Here is a 15895-nt window from a genome sequence, read left to right as displayed (position 1 = left end):
TAAATAAATAAATAAAAATAAATAAACTTGTGCACGCGCAGTTATTCTCACTGGCTTCGCCTCTCCGCGCCGTGATAAGGCACTGACAAGCAGTTTGAGACTTGCCGTATAGTTGTGATATCCCATCGCAAGACACGACCGAACAACCAAACACAAGCCGTCAGAGCCACCATGAAAAGCGTAGCCGGCAGTCGAGTCACATGTATCAGCCAAACAAATAGCGGTGTTGGCTCTTCTATCAGCTGCCGATCCTTCCTGGAAGCGCTGCTGGCCGTTCCGAGTGGCGATGCCACGGCGATTGTAACAGCGGCCCCTGACACCACCATGAACGCCCAGTGCACAAAAGATTCAAAAAGCCTTCCGAACAAACATGCGGAATAGCCGAATGCTACTGGGTAGAGCCATAGGGTAGAGCCCGTGTGCATGATGGTGGTCTAGCGCAGCGCGGTGCGTAAAATATGTGAGTAAAAATTTTTTTTTTTGTAAACCCGGGTGATAAGGGTGCGCAAATTATGCGCATAAATACGGTCGGTTTCACTTCCCTCAGATACTTCGGCACCACAGGCTGGCTCCTCCAAATTCCGATCGCCATTTTTGCAGAGCACCGACACGGCTTCAATGAGTATGACAAAGCTTCAGTGCATTCTCTGCTCCTTTTTTCATGTAGTGGCCTTGTGTGTTTGGGAAATACATGCTTTTGAAAGTGCCTGTTGCGCCATTGAGCCTTTTTTTTGTGTGCTAGAAGTATTCGAAATATTCACTTCGAAATTATTCGAACAAAATTACTGTTTGCTTCGAACCAGAAAACCACTATTTGTAAATGCCAACATTTGGCTATTGTTCTCAGGGGGGCTGTTTTTCTTTCATCTTATAAGAGGCAAGAAAGGATGGAAGCCAAGACATGCGGAGTTCCCCAACATTGTTTGAAAACCTCTGGGGTACCTCAAGGCTGAAAATATTGAGAACCCCTGGCTTTTCAGGACCCTAATTTTTGTGTTCCAATTGAAGCTCACTGTTCTAGAGCCCACAATGCCTGTGTTAGGAGTGCTTCATTATCTGTGGTAATGCCTCGTGTGCGTCTCCCATTGCTGGAAGTGGTAGCCACTAGATGTTGTAGTGTTTGTAATTGGCATTCAGGCGAGTGTGAATACTGTGTTGGCAACTAAGGTTAATAAAAACATGGCAGCTTAAAGAACAAGCTCGCATCATCTGCATCCCACTCAATCTAGACAATCAGACCCACTCCTGGTCTTACGGGAACACTAAAGATGTCACCCGTGCAGATTAGATGAGCTCATTTGTGGGGAATAATAGTACTGCTGAACCTCTTTATAATGAAGTTGAAGGGGCCCAGTGATTACTTCGTTTTAGCCATATCGTTGTTATACTCCGTGTTGACCAACCTTCCAAGGGTAATTGTTGTTCCTTCATTATATCCATCATTTCATTATAAATGCACTCTGACTGTGGCGATATTTTCCCACACAGGTGCCAGTGCACATACAGGCCAGTGGCGGCTTGGGTCCAGCCGTGGTCTGCCTGGCAGCCGACCTGCTGCGCGCTCTGCGGTGGGCAGCCTCGGAGCCTGGCCTGGTGTCTCTGGCAGCCCCCCTGACACGGGATGCTCCGCCCGATGGTCTGTGTGTGGCACATGTGCATGCGTTGCGGCCAGGGCGACTGCAGCTGCGCCTTCTGCGAGGAAACCGCACTGTGGCCCAGCTTTCTCTCGAGGCAAGGGCTTCTCTCTGTGGTTTTGACGTTTATTTTGGAAAAAATGCATGCACACACAAAAATCTTAATGGAGGCCCCCCAGCTAATGGCTATGACTGATGGTCAGGATATTGCAGTTGATGTGGGGACGTGGCTTTCAGCAAAAGTTTATATGTTTACAGGATATTTTCTGAACATAATACAGTGGACTCCTCCTAAATGGAACTTGAAGGCGATTGAGTCAAAAAGAGTTTCATTTCATGTAGAAATATTTATTTACATTGCACCAGCCCTTACTGATGTGGATGTGAAGAAAAAATGGAATCAATTGTGGTCTGCTTTACATTTTCATTTGCTTTTTCACAGAGTAACTGTGCATATTTGAAAGGCTTGGTAGATATTCTGTGCACCCTTCATGTTCAAAGTAGTGTTGCAAAAGTGCAACTGCATCCCTGGCTGCACTGTCTCGCACTGCACTGGGCACAGGGTCCTCACACTCATCACCGGAAGAAGAGTGGTCCTCAGCTTGCATTTCTGCAATAATTTCTTCGAGGCTTTGCTCGCGACAGGTGCGTACATTTGCATTCATGTCCTCATAGTCCTGTCGTGAGAAAGGGGCAGAGGTCACTATTTGATTGAATATAGTGTCTGCTTCTGCATCAGCAGTACTGCCTCTTCATAGGGCATTGGATTGTGTGCTTCGAAGCCTGCATGGTGGAAGCACCTCTGCACTGTTGTTGCCTGAACTTGATCCCAGGCATGGGCCAATATGTGGATAGCAGGCAGCAAGTAAATGCTATAATCCTTTCCACTGTCAGCACACAGCAGTTCGTGGTGGTAGTGGACCTTGATATTCTGGGTAACTCCTTGGTTCAGTGGTTGGATGACAGCAGTTGCATTGGCAGGGAGGAATTCAAGGCTGATGGACTTCAGCCCTTCCACCTGGCCGTGGGCGGGGCAATTATCTACGATCTACGTGAGGTAAACCTTGCGTCCTCCTCCTGCAGCCAATTTTCGAAAATTGCCGTTGTCATCCACGCTCTCCACAGGAAGGTTTCGAATGCCCTTGAAACAGCGTGGGTGTCTTGACTTTCCTACCACCAGCAGCTTTAACTGTTCATCGCCTGCCATGTTTGTGCCTACCTGCACGGTAATGCGCTCTTTGCTGCGCTTCCCACCTGTAAGGCCGCGCTTCACCAACGCGTACATTTTTTTTTATTCCCTTGGCTTGCGGTCACTGCGGTCTACGCTCTCCACCCCCCTTGTGGAATGGGATTTTTTTATCTTTTGTTTCAATACTGTTGCTGGAATAAGTTCTTATTGCATACTCCGATTTCAGCAATCCTACCCGCACAGATATTTCGACAGCATGAGGAATGCTTTGACTATGGTTTTTTTCTAGGAACTTTTGTATAGGTCTGCTTCCCAGTAATGTCCCACCATTTCAGAAGGGCATGCACTGCAAAATGGCTCAAAAGTTAGCTGCATATGCATTCTTCCTCAAACAACATTTCATCGACGAATGACACAGCAGACTATGGGACAATAACTAGCTGCAGTGTCAGCACCCCCGTTCCCACTCAGATGCTCATGTTGTCTCCCCACGCACCTGCCGCAAGCGAAAACGCCGTCGTGGTTTCTAAGCCCTTCAGGCAGGGGTTATGTAAACACCTACAAGCGCACAAAAAAAAAACACAAACACGATGAAAGGGACTGAGACACCATAAGCACTCGTGGTGTCTGTCTCTTTCTTCGTGTGTTTGTGTTTTTTTGTGCGCTTGTACGTCACCAACTCGCCCAACAGTCCGTGCTCCTGAGCACAGACAACACACTGCACGGCAGGCATGTCCACACATCTGGCACGCATACATGCTTTGGCTAGACGAAGCCAGCCCTGCCCCAAAGTAAGCCCAGGAGGCTGCTGTAAAAGGATTGATAATGGCTAATTCCCTTTGGATCTTTTTTCTGCAGGGCAAATCTGTACTTGGCACCCATTCTAGCCATTTCCCTTTTGGTGACGACCTCAGTGGATCTTTTCAAAAACACTCTCCATTTCCCATTCCAGTACTTAGACACCGTCCAAGTCCATTGTCAAGCAAAATCATTATTGTTACATAGGTACTGACTGTTGAAAAACGTTCTAAGCATCTTAGCTGAAGCTAAACAGGCAGTCATCGTCTTAGCAGCAAGCGCGGGATCATACGTGCGTAACATTCTTTCGGGACATGGAAGATGCGTGAAAAGTTACCACTTCCTTAGAGCATCGAAACTGTGAAAATTGGCTAAAGAGCCCAAGAGCTTCACGCAGCTCACCACCACTTCTGTTGCGACCAAAGCTGTGCCAGGGAAGCCACGAGCGCAGCTGGCCACGACAGTAAATCTCTCATCCCCTCCATTGTCAGCAAACAAGGGAACAGTGAGTGAATGTGAGTGAGCCGACATGAGCATGAATGAATGGTTGTGACTCATGAGTGTGAGTGGACGTGAGTGTCAGTGCAAGTGAGTGGTCATGAGTGAGTGGATCTGAGTGCGAGTGTCTGTGTGTGTGATTGAGCCACCTCTTATGGTGCCGAGGTAAGTGCCAAGAGCACGGATTTGTCCAAATTAACATTTAAACCTGGATGTAACAAACCTGCATGTAATGAATTTCTCGATATTATGAAGTTTCTTAATTCCCCCCACGCTGCATTCATTGAAGACAGTTTGTTTGTGAACTTCACGTAACTAAGGTGTTGCAGTGGTTGGTTTTGATATACCAAACTCTCTGCATCAATTGTCTATTGGCTAGACCTGCCGCTGTAGCATGCAATATTTTTATACCAATAAACTGAACCATCATGAGAAGAACACTATTCTAACGAGTGAACTTTTGAACCACTTGCTCGATTTCATTGAAACGTTTGGGGCCAGTTTACATCGCACCTGCGATCATCTCTGCCAAATTTCATTATTCGAGAATAAGTATGAAGCACGTTGTGCAACCTTTATGACAAGGATGACCATGCTTAGTTAGAAAAACTATCGCTCAAAAAATAAGGGTAATTTTTCCAATTTTTTGTGCTATGTCCAGAGTACACAAATGTGAAAATGTTTTGCTTAATCTTTTAAAAGAAGGCTACCGTATAAAGAATGGCATTGTGTTTTCAATTCGCACTATTTTGAACTCTTTTATTATGAAAAAAAAGGAAAAAGAAAAAAGTGTGAGTGTACAGTTGTGTTTCTCATAAAATTTTGCTCCAGAAAGCCTGCTACAATATTATCAAGCATTATTGGAACGATAGTTTTCTTGAGCTGACAGTTTACTAAAAAAAAACAGGAAATGAGAAAAGTGGACTCATAAGATTGAAATTTACCCCGCTTTATTTTCAGCACTCTAATGTTCAAGAAAATCTCCCTGCCGAATAATTAAATTTGGCTGAGATGGTCTTGGCAGTGTTAAACACCAGCCCCACAAGTTTTAATGACACCAGTTCTTGTCAGTTCTCAAGCTCTCCCTCTTAATATTCGTGCAAATGAGGTAAAACAGTCAATTTTTCATTATACAGCTGAGCGAAGTTATTACTGCACCAGATATAATGAACGCTCACGTATTATGAACAACGGCGGTGCTACCGCCAAAATATGTATGTCTGGCAACACGTATCAGATATATTATGAACCACGGCCACTCAACTCTGCTATAGCAAACGAGGAGGCGCCGCCAACTCGCCCTCCCTCTCGAAAAACGGGCGCTTCCTACAAGTGCACCAGTGCCGAGACTGGCAAGCATCTCTCAGTCCTCACGGGAATATAGCAGTCGGTACCCAAAAAAGCGATAAAAACGCAGAATTGTAGATAACGACCGGTCAGGCGCGTGCCGAAGGCCTATAATGTCGATCATTGCTCGCGTGAGCGCCTGTACAATGCGTGCGTGTGCCGGCTAATAAAGCGTCTACAGTAGAAGCATTAGTCTGGTGCATGTGAGACAGGCACAGCATTGAAAGCGTAGCTCCTACACTCAGTCGGAGATCAACCAATCGCGCAGGTATTTGAACAGCTGAAATGGCTTGCTGGCCCTGCTGTTCATGTAGCTTGTGTTGCCTGCCGAGTCAGCTCTTAACCTTTAGCGCTGCTACAGTGTTCAGGTAGTGCATAGACAGCAGGCAGTGCAGCTTATACGTTCTGTGTGCATGTCCGCTGTCCTACCTTCGTCGCTGCATGGGCCTTGGAAGGACACATTCCGCTGTGAAAAATCTACGTGATCAGTCTTATGGAATTTGTGGCAACACGACGTTGATGCACAGCTGGGCAGATGCCACATGCGATGACTATGTTGGTGCGGACACTTTGTCATTGTCGTGCTTCGGCGAAAAGATGGTGCGCGAAGTACAAGCACTCGCGACCGACGGGAACCTTATTAGAAAGAAATAGCTGCAGCCAGTTGTCGTGAACACTTCAACCGCATTTATTGTTATCGCATCCCTTAAGCAACTGCATAGCGGCAAGCGCCTCAGCCAGAAGATCTTGGCCGCGCTGAGAAGTTTAGAAGGCACCACAACAGGGTCTGCTTTCAAAGAATAGATGTACATAACTCACTTCTTTAAGAAATTAACACCACTTTTGTCGGGGAACCGTATCTTTTGATGTTATGTGAGAAGTTCACTTACTACGAACTTCGGATACAACAAACGCAGTCCATGTTACCGTCAAGTTTGTTATAAATGGGCTCGACTGTAGCCTCGTTTCTAATGTCCATTACAGCAGTAGCATAAAAAAAAAGAGAGTGTCACTCCTAGCACACAATTCTGTGAAAAATTCTTACATCCGCGATTTTTCGTGAAACCATAGACAACTACCTGTCTTAGTGACAGCTGCCTGGTCATCGGGACTGCTATAGAAAACAACGGAACTCCCAGTGTATATATGCTTGTTTCATAATTGAGGTATGCGAGCACTGTTGTTAGAGCAAAATTAAACAGTGTTTTCATTGTTATCGCAAAAGGGAAGCAATGAAAAGTGGCTCTGTCTGGGGTCTTTTATTTAACATATTATAAGCATTGTGCATGAACCTCATCTTGTCTATATCCATCATCATCTCCCATCTTCGTCTTCATTGCGAATGCCATTCCTGCGGGTGTCAATGAAGCCTGCTCCGAGCATTCTCAATCTCACACATGGCTTCTGGTCCCCCTGTACCTCTTCCTAGCCCCCTGGTTCTTTTCCCTTAATGATGAGGTTTTGCTCTGGACATCTGTGTGCACTCCAGGGTTATGCGAAAATTTTGAGACGCTTTATTGGCCCCTATAAAGTGCTTGAACAAACATCCCCGTTAACTATCATGTCGCGCCTGCTTCACCTGCTATTGACTGTCGCTGTCGTGGCATCGAGATCGTCCACGCGTTGTGCCACAAGCCCATTGCCCTTCGCCCGTCCTCCCAGGATGGTCACAACCACTCTCAACCAGGATGGTTGCTTTTATCCGGAGAGGTTGGGGGGGCAGTTAGTGTAAGCATTGTGCGTGACCATCATCTTCATTTGTCTATACCCATCATCTCCCGTCTTTGTCGAGAAAGCCATTCCTGCAGGTGGCAATAAAGCCTGCTCCGGGCGTTCTCAATCTCACAATATTGATATCTGCCATTCCCATTACATTTTTTAACCCGTTTGGACTTGCTCAATGAACGGAGAGTCAAATTTTATTGCCTAACTACTGTATTCATAGAGCAGTAGTTCAGTGTGACGAGTTTTGCCACTCGCACCTACTTTGTGAGCCGACTGCAATGTTTCATGCACCAACCTGACCCAAGTCAGGTACCACTGTTCAGTACAGTCTTGTGGATTTCTGAGTCCCAGAGAGTGGACACTTGCCGGAGTGCTCATCTCTGCTGCGAAGTGGGCGTCAGAAAAGAACTCAAAGCACAATGGCACATGTGTACAAAGCCTGGCATGAAGTGGAGAGAGCACAGGGTGTTCTGTTGCCTGAAGCCCGGGATACATGCGACGTTTTTTTCAACGATGTTCGCCCGGCAGAAAACGTTGTGACGGCGCGACACCTGGCCGGAGGTACACGGAGCGAATAAGTGGCAGCTCGCTGCCGTGTATCTCTCAGTGCGAAAGCAATGTGATCAATAAGTGGCAAATACCATTGAGCGAGCAGCTCTTTGAGAGCAGCGATGCTGACTCCTATGTTAGAATAACGAAATTGTTCATATAGACGCCATTGTACTGATTGCAGCACGCGTGCATAGATATCTACAAGGTTTTGTGTGCTCGAATGCATGCGGTCGCGTACCTTTTGGTACCCGCTCAGCCGTGGCTACCATCGGCTGGGGTTTTCTTCAGCACCTTCACCTCAGGGAGGAAAGGCGAGCATTTCAATCCAAGATTCGGTCGTGTTGTCCAAAAAAAGTGAGATTTCATGTCTGGTGCAGCGTTTATTTTCACGACAATAACATTTCCGTGCAATAAATGCAGCAGTGCTCGTCGGCTATGGTGGCCATATTGGCGGCGGCGGAGGCAGCCAAACCGGAAGAGCGGGCTTTCTGTGCTGCTATTGGCTTGCTTCGGCTGCCGCTTCCGGTTTCGCTGGACGCCGCGTGTCAATATCTGGCGGGGCCAGATCGGCGGTGGCGGGCGTTTTTTTCAAGGCCGGGCATCAAATGCGTGCCGTCAGGCGAAATTCGCCGACAAAAACGCTCCATGTATCCCGGGCTTAACTGCATTTTGCTGCAGGCAGATACCGTGTCTGATGGTGGTCAGAAGGGGAAAATGACATTCATACAAGCAGCAGATGTACTCTCCCTTCATGTCTTTATTTTTTTTTTTGTACAGGTGCTGCCCCCTGTAGACCTGTTGGTGCCTGCCGTACAGAGGCCCGAACCCTTAGTGCTGAGCCCTGGAGCACAGCTGGCCCTCAAAGTGTCTGGGTGAGTGTTCTGGGCCATTGTCGCCAGACAAAGGGAACCAGTGTTGGCATCTCAGGCCTCAAAAACTCTGCACAGTGTGGTAGAGATCGAAGCTATATTTCTTGGCCTGCGAGAATAGGGGTATTATAGTTCTAGTAGAATTCGAAGTGAGTAGCAATTTTCTTATACTTGTGGAACACAATAGAGGTGGAACGGCACAGTAGGTATTTTAAAAGTAATATAGATTTCTAACACGCAAGGCCATTACATGAAAAAATAAAAGAAAGAATGCATTGAAGCTTTGCCGCACCCATTGAAGCAGTGCCAACTTTTTGCAGCAATAGGTGTTGGAAATCGGAAAAGAAGACGTACATATGGATCCGACCTATTTGTGACTGGTGAGACCTGCGCAGCTGTTGCTTATAAGGGGTTGCATGTGGACGCCTGCTAGGCATATGCAGCCCACCCCCTGCAGCCAGAGCCGCCCTGTTTCGGGCATGAGAAAAGGGCAGCCATCTGCAGATGTGTTGTGCTGGCTTTCAAACCATCGTGCTTGATTACTGAATTTCATGTCGAGAAGAGTGGCTGCGGCAGCTGCGGTCAGCTCAGACTCGTCCTTCCTGCAAATGTCAAGGGAACCGGGCATATAAGTTCCCAGGCTCCGTGTGTATTGTAAACAAAATATTGTTTGCAATTAAGGAACAAGGGTCAAAAATGATATTGTTTCTCATTTTATGTCTAGTTCATAGACGAGGCATCAAAGATAACCTCTGCAAAATACTAGAGCCGTGTAGCCCCGAAAGGCAGTAAAAATTCAAATCAAAGCCCATTCGCTCTTCCTTTTGAGAAGGCAACCTCCTCATCCTCTACCGTGGCATCCCAAGCCTTAAAGGCTGAGTACTAACACTGTGTAAGCAGTCTGTGAACACTGTTCGTCAACACGTTACCATATTGCTGCCAACCCTGTCACACCGCATCAGCATGAACTCATTGGAAACATGTCCCTTTTGTCCAGCAGCACGTATTGGAACTTTGTGACAACTGTTGGGGAACTCCTCGTCATACCGGAAAAACAATTTTGGCAGCCCTTCTCTGCCATCTGTTTCTGTGCACAGCCGCAAAAACCGGAGACGCCTTACACTGCCGAGCTGCTTGTGTGTTTGGCACTAAAAATGTAGGACTCTTAACTGCCGTGTGCGGCTGCTGCAGCAGTAGTTATGCTAATGTTTTGTGCCGTCGATTCTGGCTCAGACAATGCATACATGTGACAGAACACATGCCTACACATTACGCTGTCACTTCTGAAACGAGTGCGGTACATACTGAGTGCCTACTCAAAATGTGTTCCATCAAACAATTTCAAAGAAGCAACACAGAGTACTTTTTTTGTTAATCTCAATTTTCAAGACGCCTGGACAAATAAGTCGTGCTCACCTGTGAAATCCAATTCCAACTTAGCAGCAATCTCTTCAAATGATCTATCCTTGAGCTCACGCCGGTGGTGCCGCCTCCGCTACGTCCCACAAGAATTGCATCGTGTCGACCATTGTGATAGCTCGCTTTCTTGGGCAAAAACAAGAGTGGCATGTTTGCACGAGCACCTCGCAGAATCGTCGGCTGGCACCCACGTAGGGGCGTTGCTGGCTGTTGCACTCAGCCCTGTGAGTGGCATAAAAACTTCACTTTCATGCACTTGCTGTAACTCATCCCTGTGGCATTTCGTAACCAATGACAGTAGAATGATTCTGCTTGTTGTGCTTAATTCCTAAGACATTGAAGAATATAATAAAGCTCTTAATTTGTCTAAAACTTATACAGTCAAACCCATTTATAATATTGAAGTGCCATGGAAATATCATTGTTATAACGATAACAGTTATAACCAAGCTGTGCCGAAAAAAGGAAAAGGTGACAAACTTTAGAGCATTTATTGACAGAAACGACCCGGAGGGTTTTGGCTGTTCTATTGCCTCTAAATGCTGGCTAATTCTAACCGTAAAAATGATCGAATAATTGAATGAACCTCAAAAACTAACAAGAACTGATTGCATCACGGTATATTTGCTTGGTGAAAGACTGGGAAATTATGTACCTACTTTTACGATTACTTTTTTTTTTTTCCACATTTCCATAAATGCTTTATTGCATGCATACTGTCGGGAGCATTGAAGCAGGACTGCAAAAAAGTGGTAAGGGCCTCCCCGACAATGTTCACGGTGCTGTTTATAAGCGCTGGAGCTCCGCCGATACTATGTCACACCCCCCACAAGTGGCAGTGTCGCGTGTGAGGAGGCTTCACTGCATGAACAGCAAACGGCACATGACAAGCGCGCAGTTTTGGCGCACTGGAAGAACTGGAGAAGGAACCATGCAGACAAATGCAATTGTGCCAATGAGTGCCCGAAACGGCGCGCAGCACGGCTCGGTTAGCTGGTTGCTACGGGCTTGCGCGAAGCTCAGAAAAGGGAAACGAGACTACATGTTGTTTGATTTCGAGACGGGGCCATGTGTTTGTCGTTATACCTTATGTTGTACACACCTATCAGGTGCACGGATCACTCTTCAGCGTGGAATTCAGGTTTGAACAGGGCATTTTTGTCGATTGTTTGCCTCGCCAGTCGTACCTGGATGCAGCCTCCCTTCAGGAGCCCACTCGAACTAGCCGGTGCAAGCCCCGTAATGTCCGAATTAGCGAGCATACGACGCCATAGACTTACATGGACGTTGACCAGGGCAATGGTGGCAGTTCGAATTAGCCAGATTTCCGAATTAATGTAATTCGAATTACGAGCTTTTACTACATTGCAGCTTGCAAAGGTTCCTGTTCATTGCTGTCTGCGCCGGTGACAGCTGCCATGATCTCCTCATCGGTGAGGTCTTCATTTGTCATGACTGCATCGTCGGCCGCAATCATCACCGTTCACCGATGACCAAAGCCCTGTCATCACTGCACTGGCGGGAGCTTCATGCGCCTCAACATCACTGGCATCAGGCGCGCTTTCCAGAAGTCCAAGGAGCGGGCAAAACCAAGGGTTCTGTGACAGCTGCCAAGAGGAAAACCGTGCTGGCAACACGCGTGCACCGCACCGACTGATAGGGAGTAAGCATGGCGTGCGTGGCCAACAGAGCAATGCAGCAGCTCGCCTGATGCAATGACGCCTGCCCTTGGGACACATGAAATCTGCGAAGCGGGGACCAGGGCCAAGTTAGCGAAGAACAGAGGAAGATAGGACAATGCACACGCTGCTGGTGCCAGCCGTAGCTCAGAATGCAAAAACAACAAACGCGCCGTCTGTTTTCCTTCTGCGAGCGGCGCGCCCCTTAGAAACTTTTATGGACTGCTCCATCCCCATCACGCTGTCTACTTTCTTCTCTGTATGGGCCTTTTGCACAGGGGAACGCATCCATTGTTTCTCCCGCCTGCGTTGCCAGGACAAGCAAGCATCCTCAGCACGCCCGGTGGCGGTGTCACCGAGTGCATGGCAGCGGGTTCTTTTGCTTTTGCAACGTCGCTGTGCGGGCTCAATACATGTCGGCTCCACACGTGCAGTTTTGTGTTGTAAGCCGAGTTTTGCTGGTGCGGTTGTAGAATTTCCATGTTTTTGTTTCTTTTGTGGTTGACACTCACTGGCTTATTTAATTGTTATAACTGATAATGTGCTGTGACAGCATTGCTATAAGCGGTTTATTTTGCCATAGAACACATGGTAAAGCTGGATGGTGCCGCGACTGAGCATTGTTATACCCAGTATATAGTTATAACTAGTATTGTTATGAATGGTTTTGAGTGTATATACTCATGTGTGGGCTGCACTTTTTGTCCGCGGTTTTGACTGGGTGCAGCTCTTACACGGGCCAGGACGTCGGCTTGGTGATGTTGGCTATTCATTTGTGATAGAACAGTGCAGAGTGACGGGACAGGACAGGGCACGGGAGACAAGGGACTGGCATTTTTCATTAAATTTTTGCAAATGTGATAAGTGTGACGGCTGAAGCCTTGATTATGTGTCCCTTTTTATGCTGCTACATGCATTTTTATGGCGAATTAGCGCTGTCCTTGCGAATTCTTCAAGTGCATGATGCATTGAAAGCATGGATGATTTGACGTGTGCCCTACAAACGGCACGAGTTACTAGCATAAAGTAAAACAGGTTGCTAGATCAGTTTACTGGCAAACATCATGTGATTCTAAGTTGAGATCCAGATTCTCCAAGCTCTGGTGCTCGACTGGCAGTAATGATGCCTTTGCTGACAGTTAGTAGTGGCACGCCATGTGTGCGACCTGCACCCACCAATGTGAGGTGGCGTTCATCTGGCTTGCTTTTCCATACACTTCATTATTGAACGTCTTGTGGTAATCAGTTAAGCTTTCATTTTAATATAAGGCTAATGTGTGATGGTAAACTGGTAACAGTGTTAGACCTTTTAAAAAACAAACTTTATTAAAGTTTTAATAAACTTTGTCTAGGTTGAAATCACTTAATCTGTGGCTGCGATGGGGAGCATGCTAGGCCTAGTGAAAGCGGGCGAACAGCACACTAATATGGCTCATATCGCCCGAGGAAACACGCCGCTACCGTGGGTACACCCCATTCTAGTTTTTTCAGCAATATAACATTTTTTCTTTCTGTCGCAAATGCTGAGTGCACAAGAAGAGATAACAGCACCGAGGCACCACGTGTTTGTGGTTTCAGGCGGACTCCGGCACATGAGACGATGCCTGCGTGGTCGTGCCAAGTGTCGCTTGTAGTTATCGTTTATCAGCCCCCAGCGTAACATACCATGTGGGCAAAATCGTGTACGCATAAAGAAATTCTTTTGGCTGGCTTCTTTTTTTTTTTAATTACCAACTGCCAAGTTGGAGGTGTGGTCCTTACGGGTGGCTCTTGCACAAATACATATATACTGTAGCTTCTGCAATTGCCTTTGTAAAATATTGTCCAGGTAAATATGCATGGGAAATTTTAACATTATTTTTAAAGTTACTAGGCGTTTTCGAAAAAAACAATAGCCTTATTGCACACAGCAGACCTTTGCAAACTTGGTGACTTCTAAAACTTGTGCACTTTCTCCTTGATAATTTATGCCTCCAGGGATAACTTTACAAGGGTGTTAATTGTAATTACTCAGAATTATACCAGCTAGCGTAAATTGAACGCGGTTCGGAAATCCACATAAAAATGCACTCAACTGTGACAAATTTGGTTGCATTTAATGCATAAATTACAAATTATTTTTAATTGCTGCATCGAACCCTAGTCTTTGAGAAAATTATTAATGAACTCACAATTATGCGGTGTTCAGGGAATATCCAGTTGCCATTTCGGAAACCTGAAGAGAAGTTTGTATCCCTAGAACTGAAGCTTGGGCTATGCGGTGATTTATTGAGCAGTACAGTGCGATTTGAGACAGGGGCAAAGGAAGACAGACGAGGAGGAGCGCTGACTTACAACTGAAGCTTATTGCTTGGCCTGCAGAAATATATGACAGACTCCACGAACAAGAGAAAACATATCAACAGTCATAAGAGACAAGTCGTACTACATCTGTTGATGGCAACAACAGCGGCATCATTTAGTTGTTGCTAAAAATCTCAGTTCATTGTATCCCTGTTTCTGGAGTAGCACCTTAAAACCCTATAACTCAAGTTCTATTATAAGCAGGATGATAATTTTACCCTCATTATGTTGCGTGTGCCAGAAAAAAACACGCGGGTCGACGGGTGCGCGATATTGTTAAAAAATTTTCCGGGCGTACATACGAGCAGCATTTAAACGAAAATAAATACTGTCACCATTGTGCAACCTGTCGAGTCGCATTTGTTTCAAAGTAAGGGTGTCTTTCGGTACTTTTTTCTTTGAAAAAGGTTTTTTTTCATTTTTAGAATTGGTTATTTAGGGGGTCGACCTATATTCCGGTCCGACCTATAGTTCGGTTTTTATGGTAAGTTTCTTGCAGCAAAATTTTTTAAAAGATCTCTCCAAAAAATTATGGAACAAACTGTATAAGTGCACAAGCACTTGTTTTATATGAAATTAAATGACATATTTAGATTCAGCACACAAAAACACTCTCCCTGAAGATTTCACAATTGTGACTTCTTTAATAAAAATGTTCTTCAAAGACCAGGGAATAAATAATTTTCACCAGGTTGTTAAAATTGAATGCCGACACACTATCAGCAGTATTTATTTTCTTAATGATATTTTGTCACTTTACGTTCTTTGTAGTTGCCAGATTCTAGAATATCTGATTGAACTCCTAATCTGCAGCATTCATGTGAAAACTCATTCGCTTTTTTTCCTGTTATTGGCTTGCAATGCGGAAAACCACTAGATCTGGCAGCACTGGGCTGAGCGGTAACACTGTCTCATCGTGCAGGGAGGCATTCCTGGAGCAGAACCAAGCAGTCGTCCAGTTCGAGTCCCCCGTACTGCGTGCCCTGTCTGCCCCCGGCACTGCCACACTCTGGGTCAGGCGAGAACAGCAAATCCGCCTCTACCTGATCCAGGTGGGCCATGTCAAGACAGCAAGATGGAATGCATTTTCACTCTGTTCAATGCTGGAACAGCAAGTTAGCATATGAAGGGGAGACACGAGTCTTGAAAGGATAAAAAAAATGCTAAAATTTCAATTTTGCAAGAATGACATGTTCAGAATCGGTGTACACTCTAATGTTCCTCTAAAGTTTCATGGTCTGTATTTGACCTCCAGCTAATAAAATAAAGCCCGGAAATGGCGATCTAGAAGTGAAATGTGGCACGACTTCATGCCCGTCGCATCCCACGACCACGTCCCCGATAGCTGCCATCTTGGTTTTGTTTGTAAGCTGGGCCCCTTCCCCACTACCCGTATTACTCACTACTGTGAAATGTTTTTGGAACGTCTGCATTCCGCTGCCTTTTAGAGGCTTCTACAGTGATCTCAGACTGTCTGGCGCTGCCCACTCAGGTGGTGCATGTAGCCCGCCTCAAGCGATTTCATCCGAGAGTCTCTTTAATTCTCCCGACGGGATTCGTCTTCGAGGAGAGAAATGTTACGCGCCTTCGGAAGAAGAAGAAGACCAACGGTTGGACGAATTGGTAGAGGAAAAAAGAAGAGAAAGGGTAGAAGGACGCTTGTAGGCTTCGTCGTGTCCTGCTTCGATCGATCCCTCTTTAAATAAACCCCCGTGCGTACTAAGCACATAACAATATTAACATGACACAACTGTGTAGATCTGAACACAATTTTCCACCTAGCCTGCCTCCTTTTAAGTTTGATCTGTTTTAGAAAAATGTATGCAAACAATGTTGCCGCCT

General features: G+C 46.0%; 1 protein-coding gene across 1 annotated transcript in view; it reads left to right on the top strand.

Annotated features, from left to right (window-relative positions):
- The window catches only part of Gp210 (nucleoporin 210), a 137151-nt gene that overhangs the window by 82371 nt on the left and 38885 nt on the right, over window positions 1–15895 (top strand). Inside the window, 3 exon segments of the mRNA XM_077644311.1 lie at window positions 1489–1731; window positions 8521–8615; window positions 14976–15105. Of these exon segments, the coding sequence (XP_077500437.1) occupies window positions 1489–1731; window positions 8521–8615; window positions 14976–15105 (468 nt within the window).

This window comes from Amblyomma americanum, chromosome 11 (assembly GCF_052857255.1).
Source record: "Amblyomma americanum isolate KBUSLIRL-KWMA chromosome 11, ASM5285725v1, whole genome shotgun sequence".
NCBI lineage: Eukaryota > Metazoa > Arthropoda > Arachnida > Ixodida > Ixodidae > Amblyomma > Amblyomma americanum.
The sequence above is the reverse complement of the archived record's forward strand: the minus strand, read 5'-3'. Positions and strand labels throughout refer to the sequence as shown.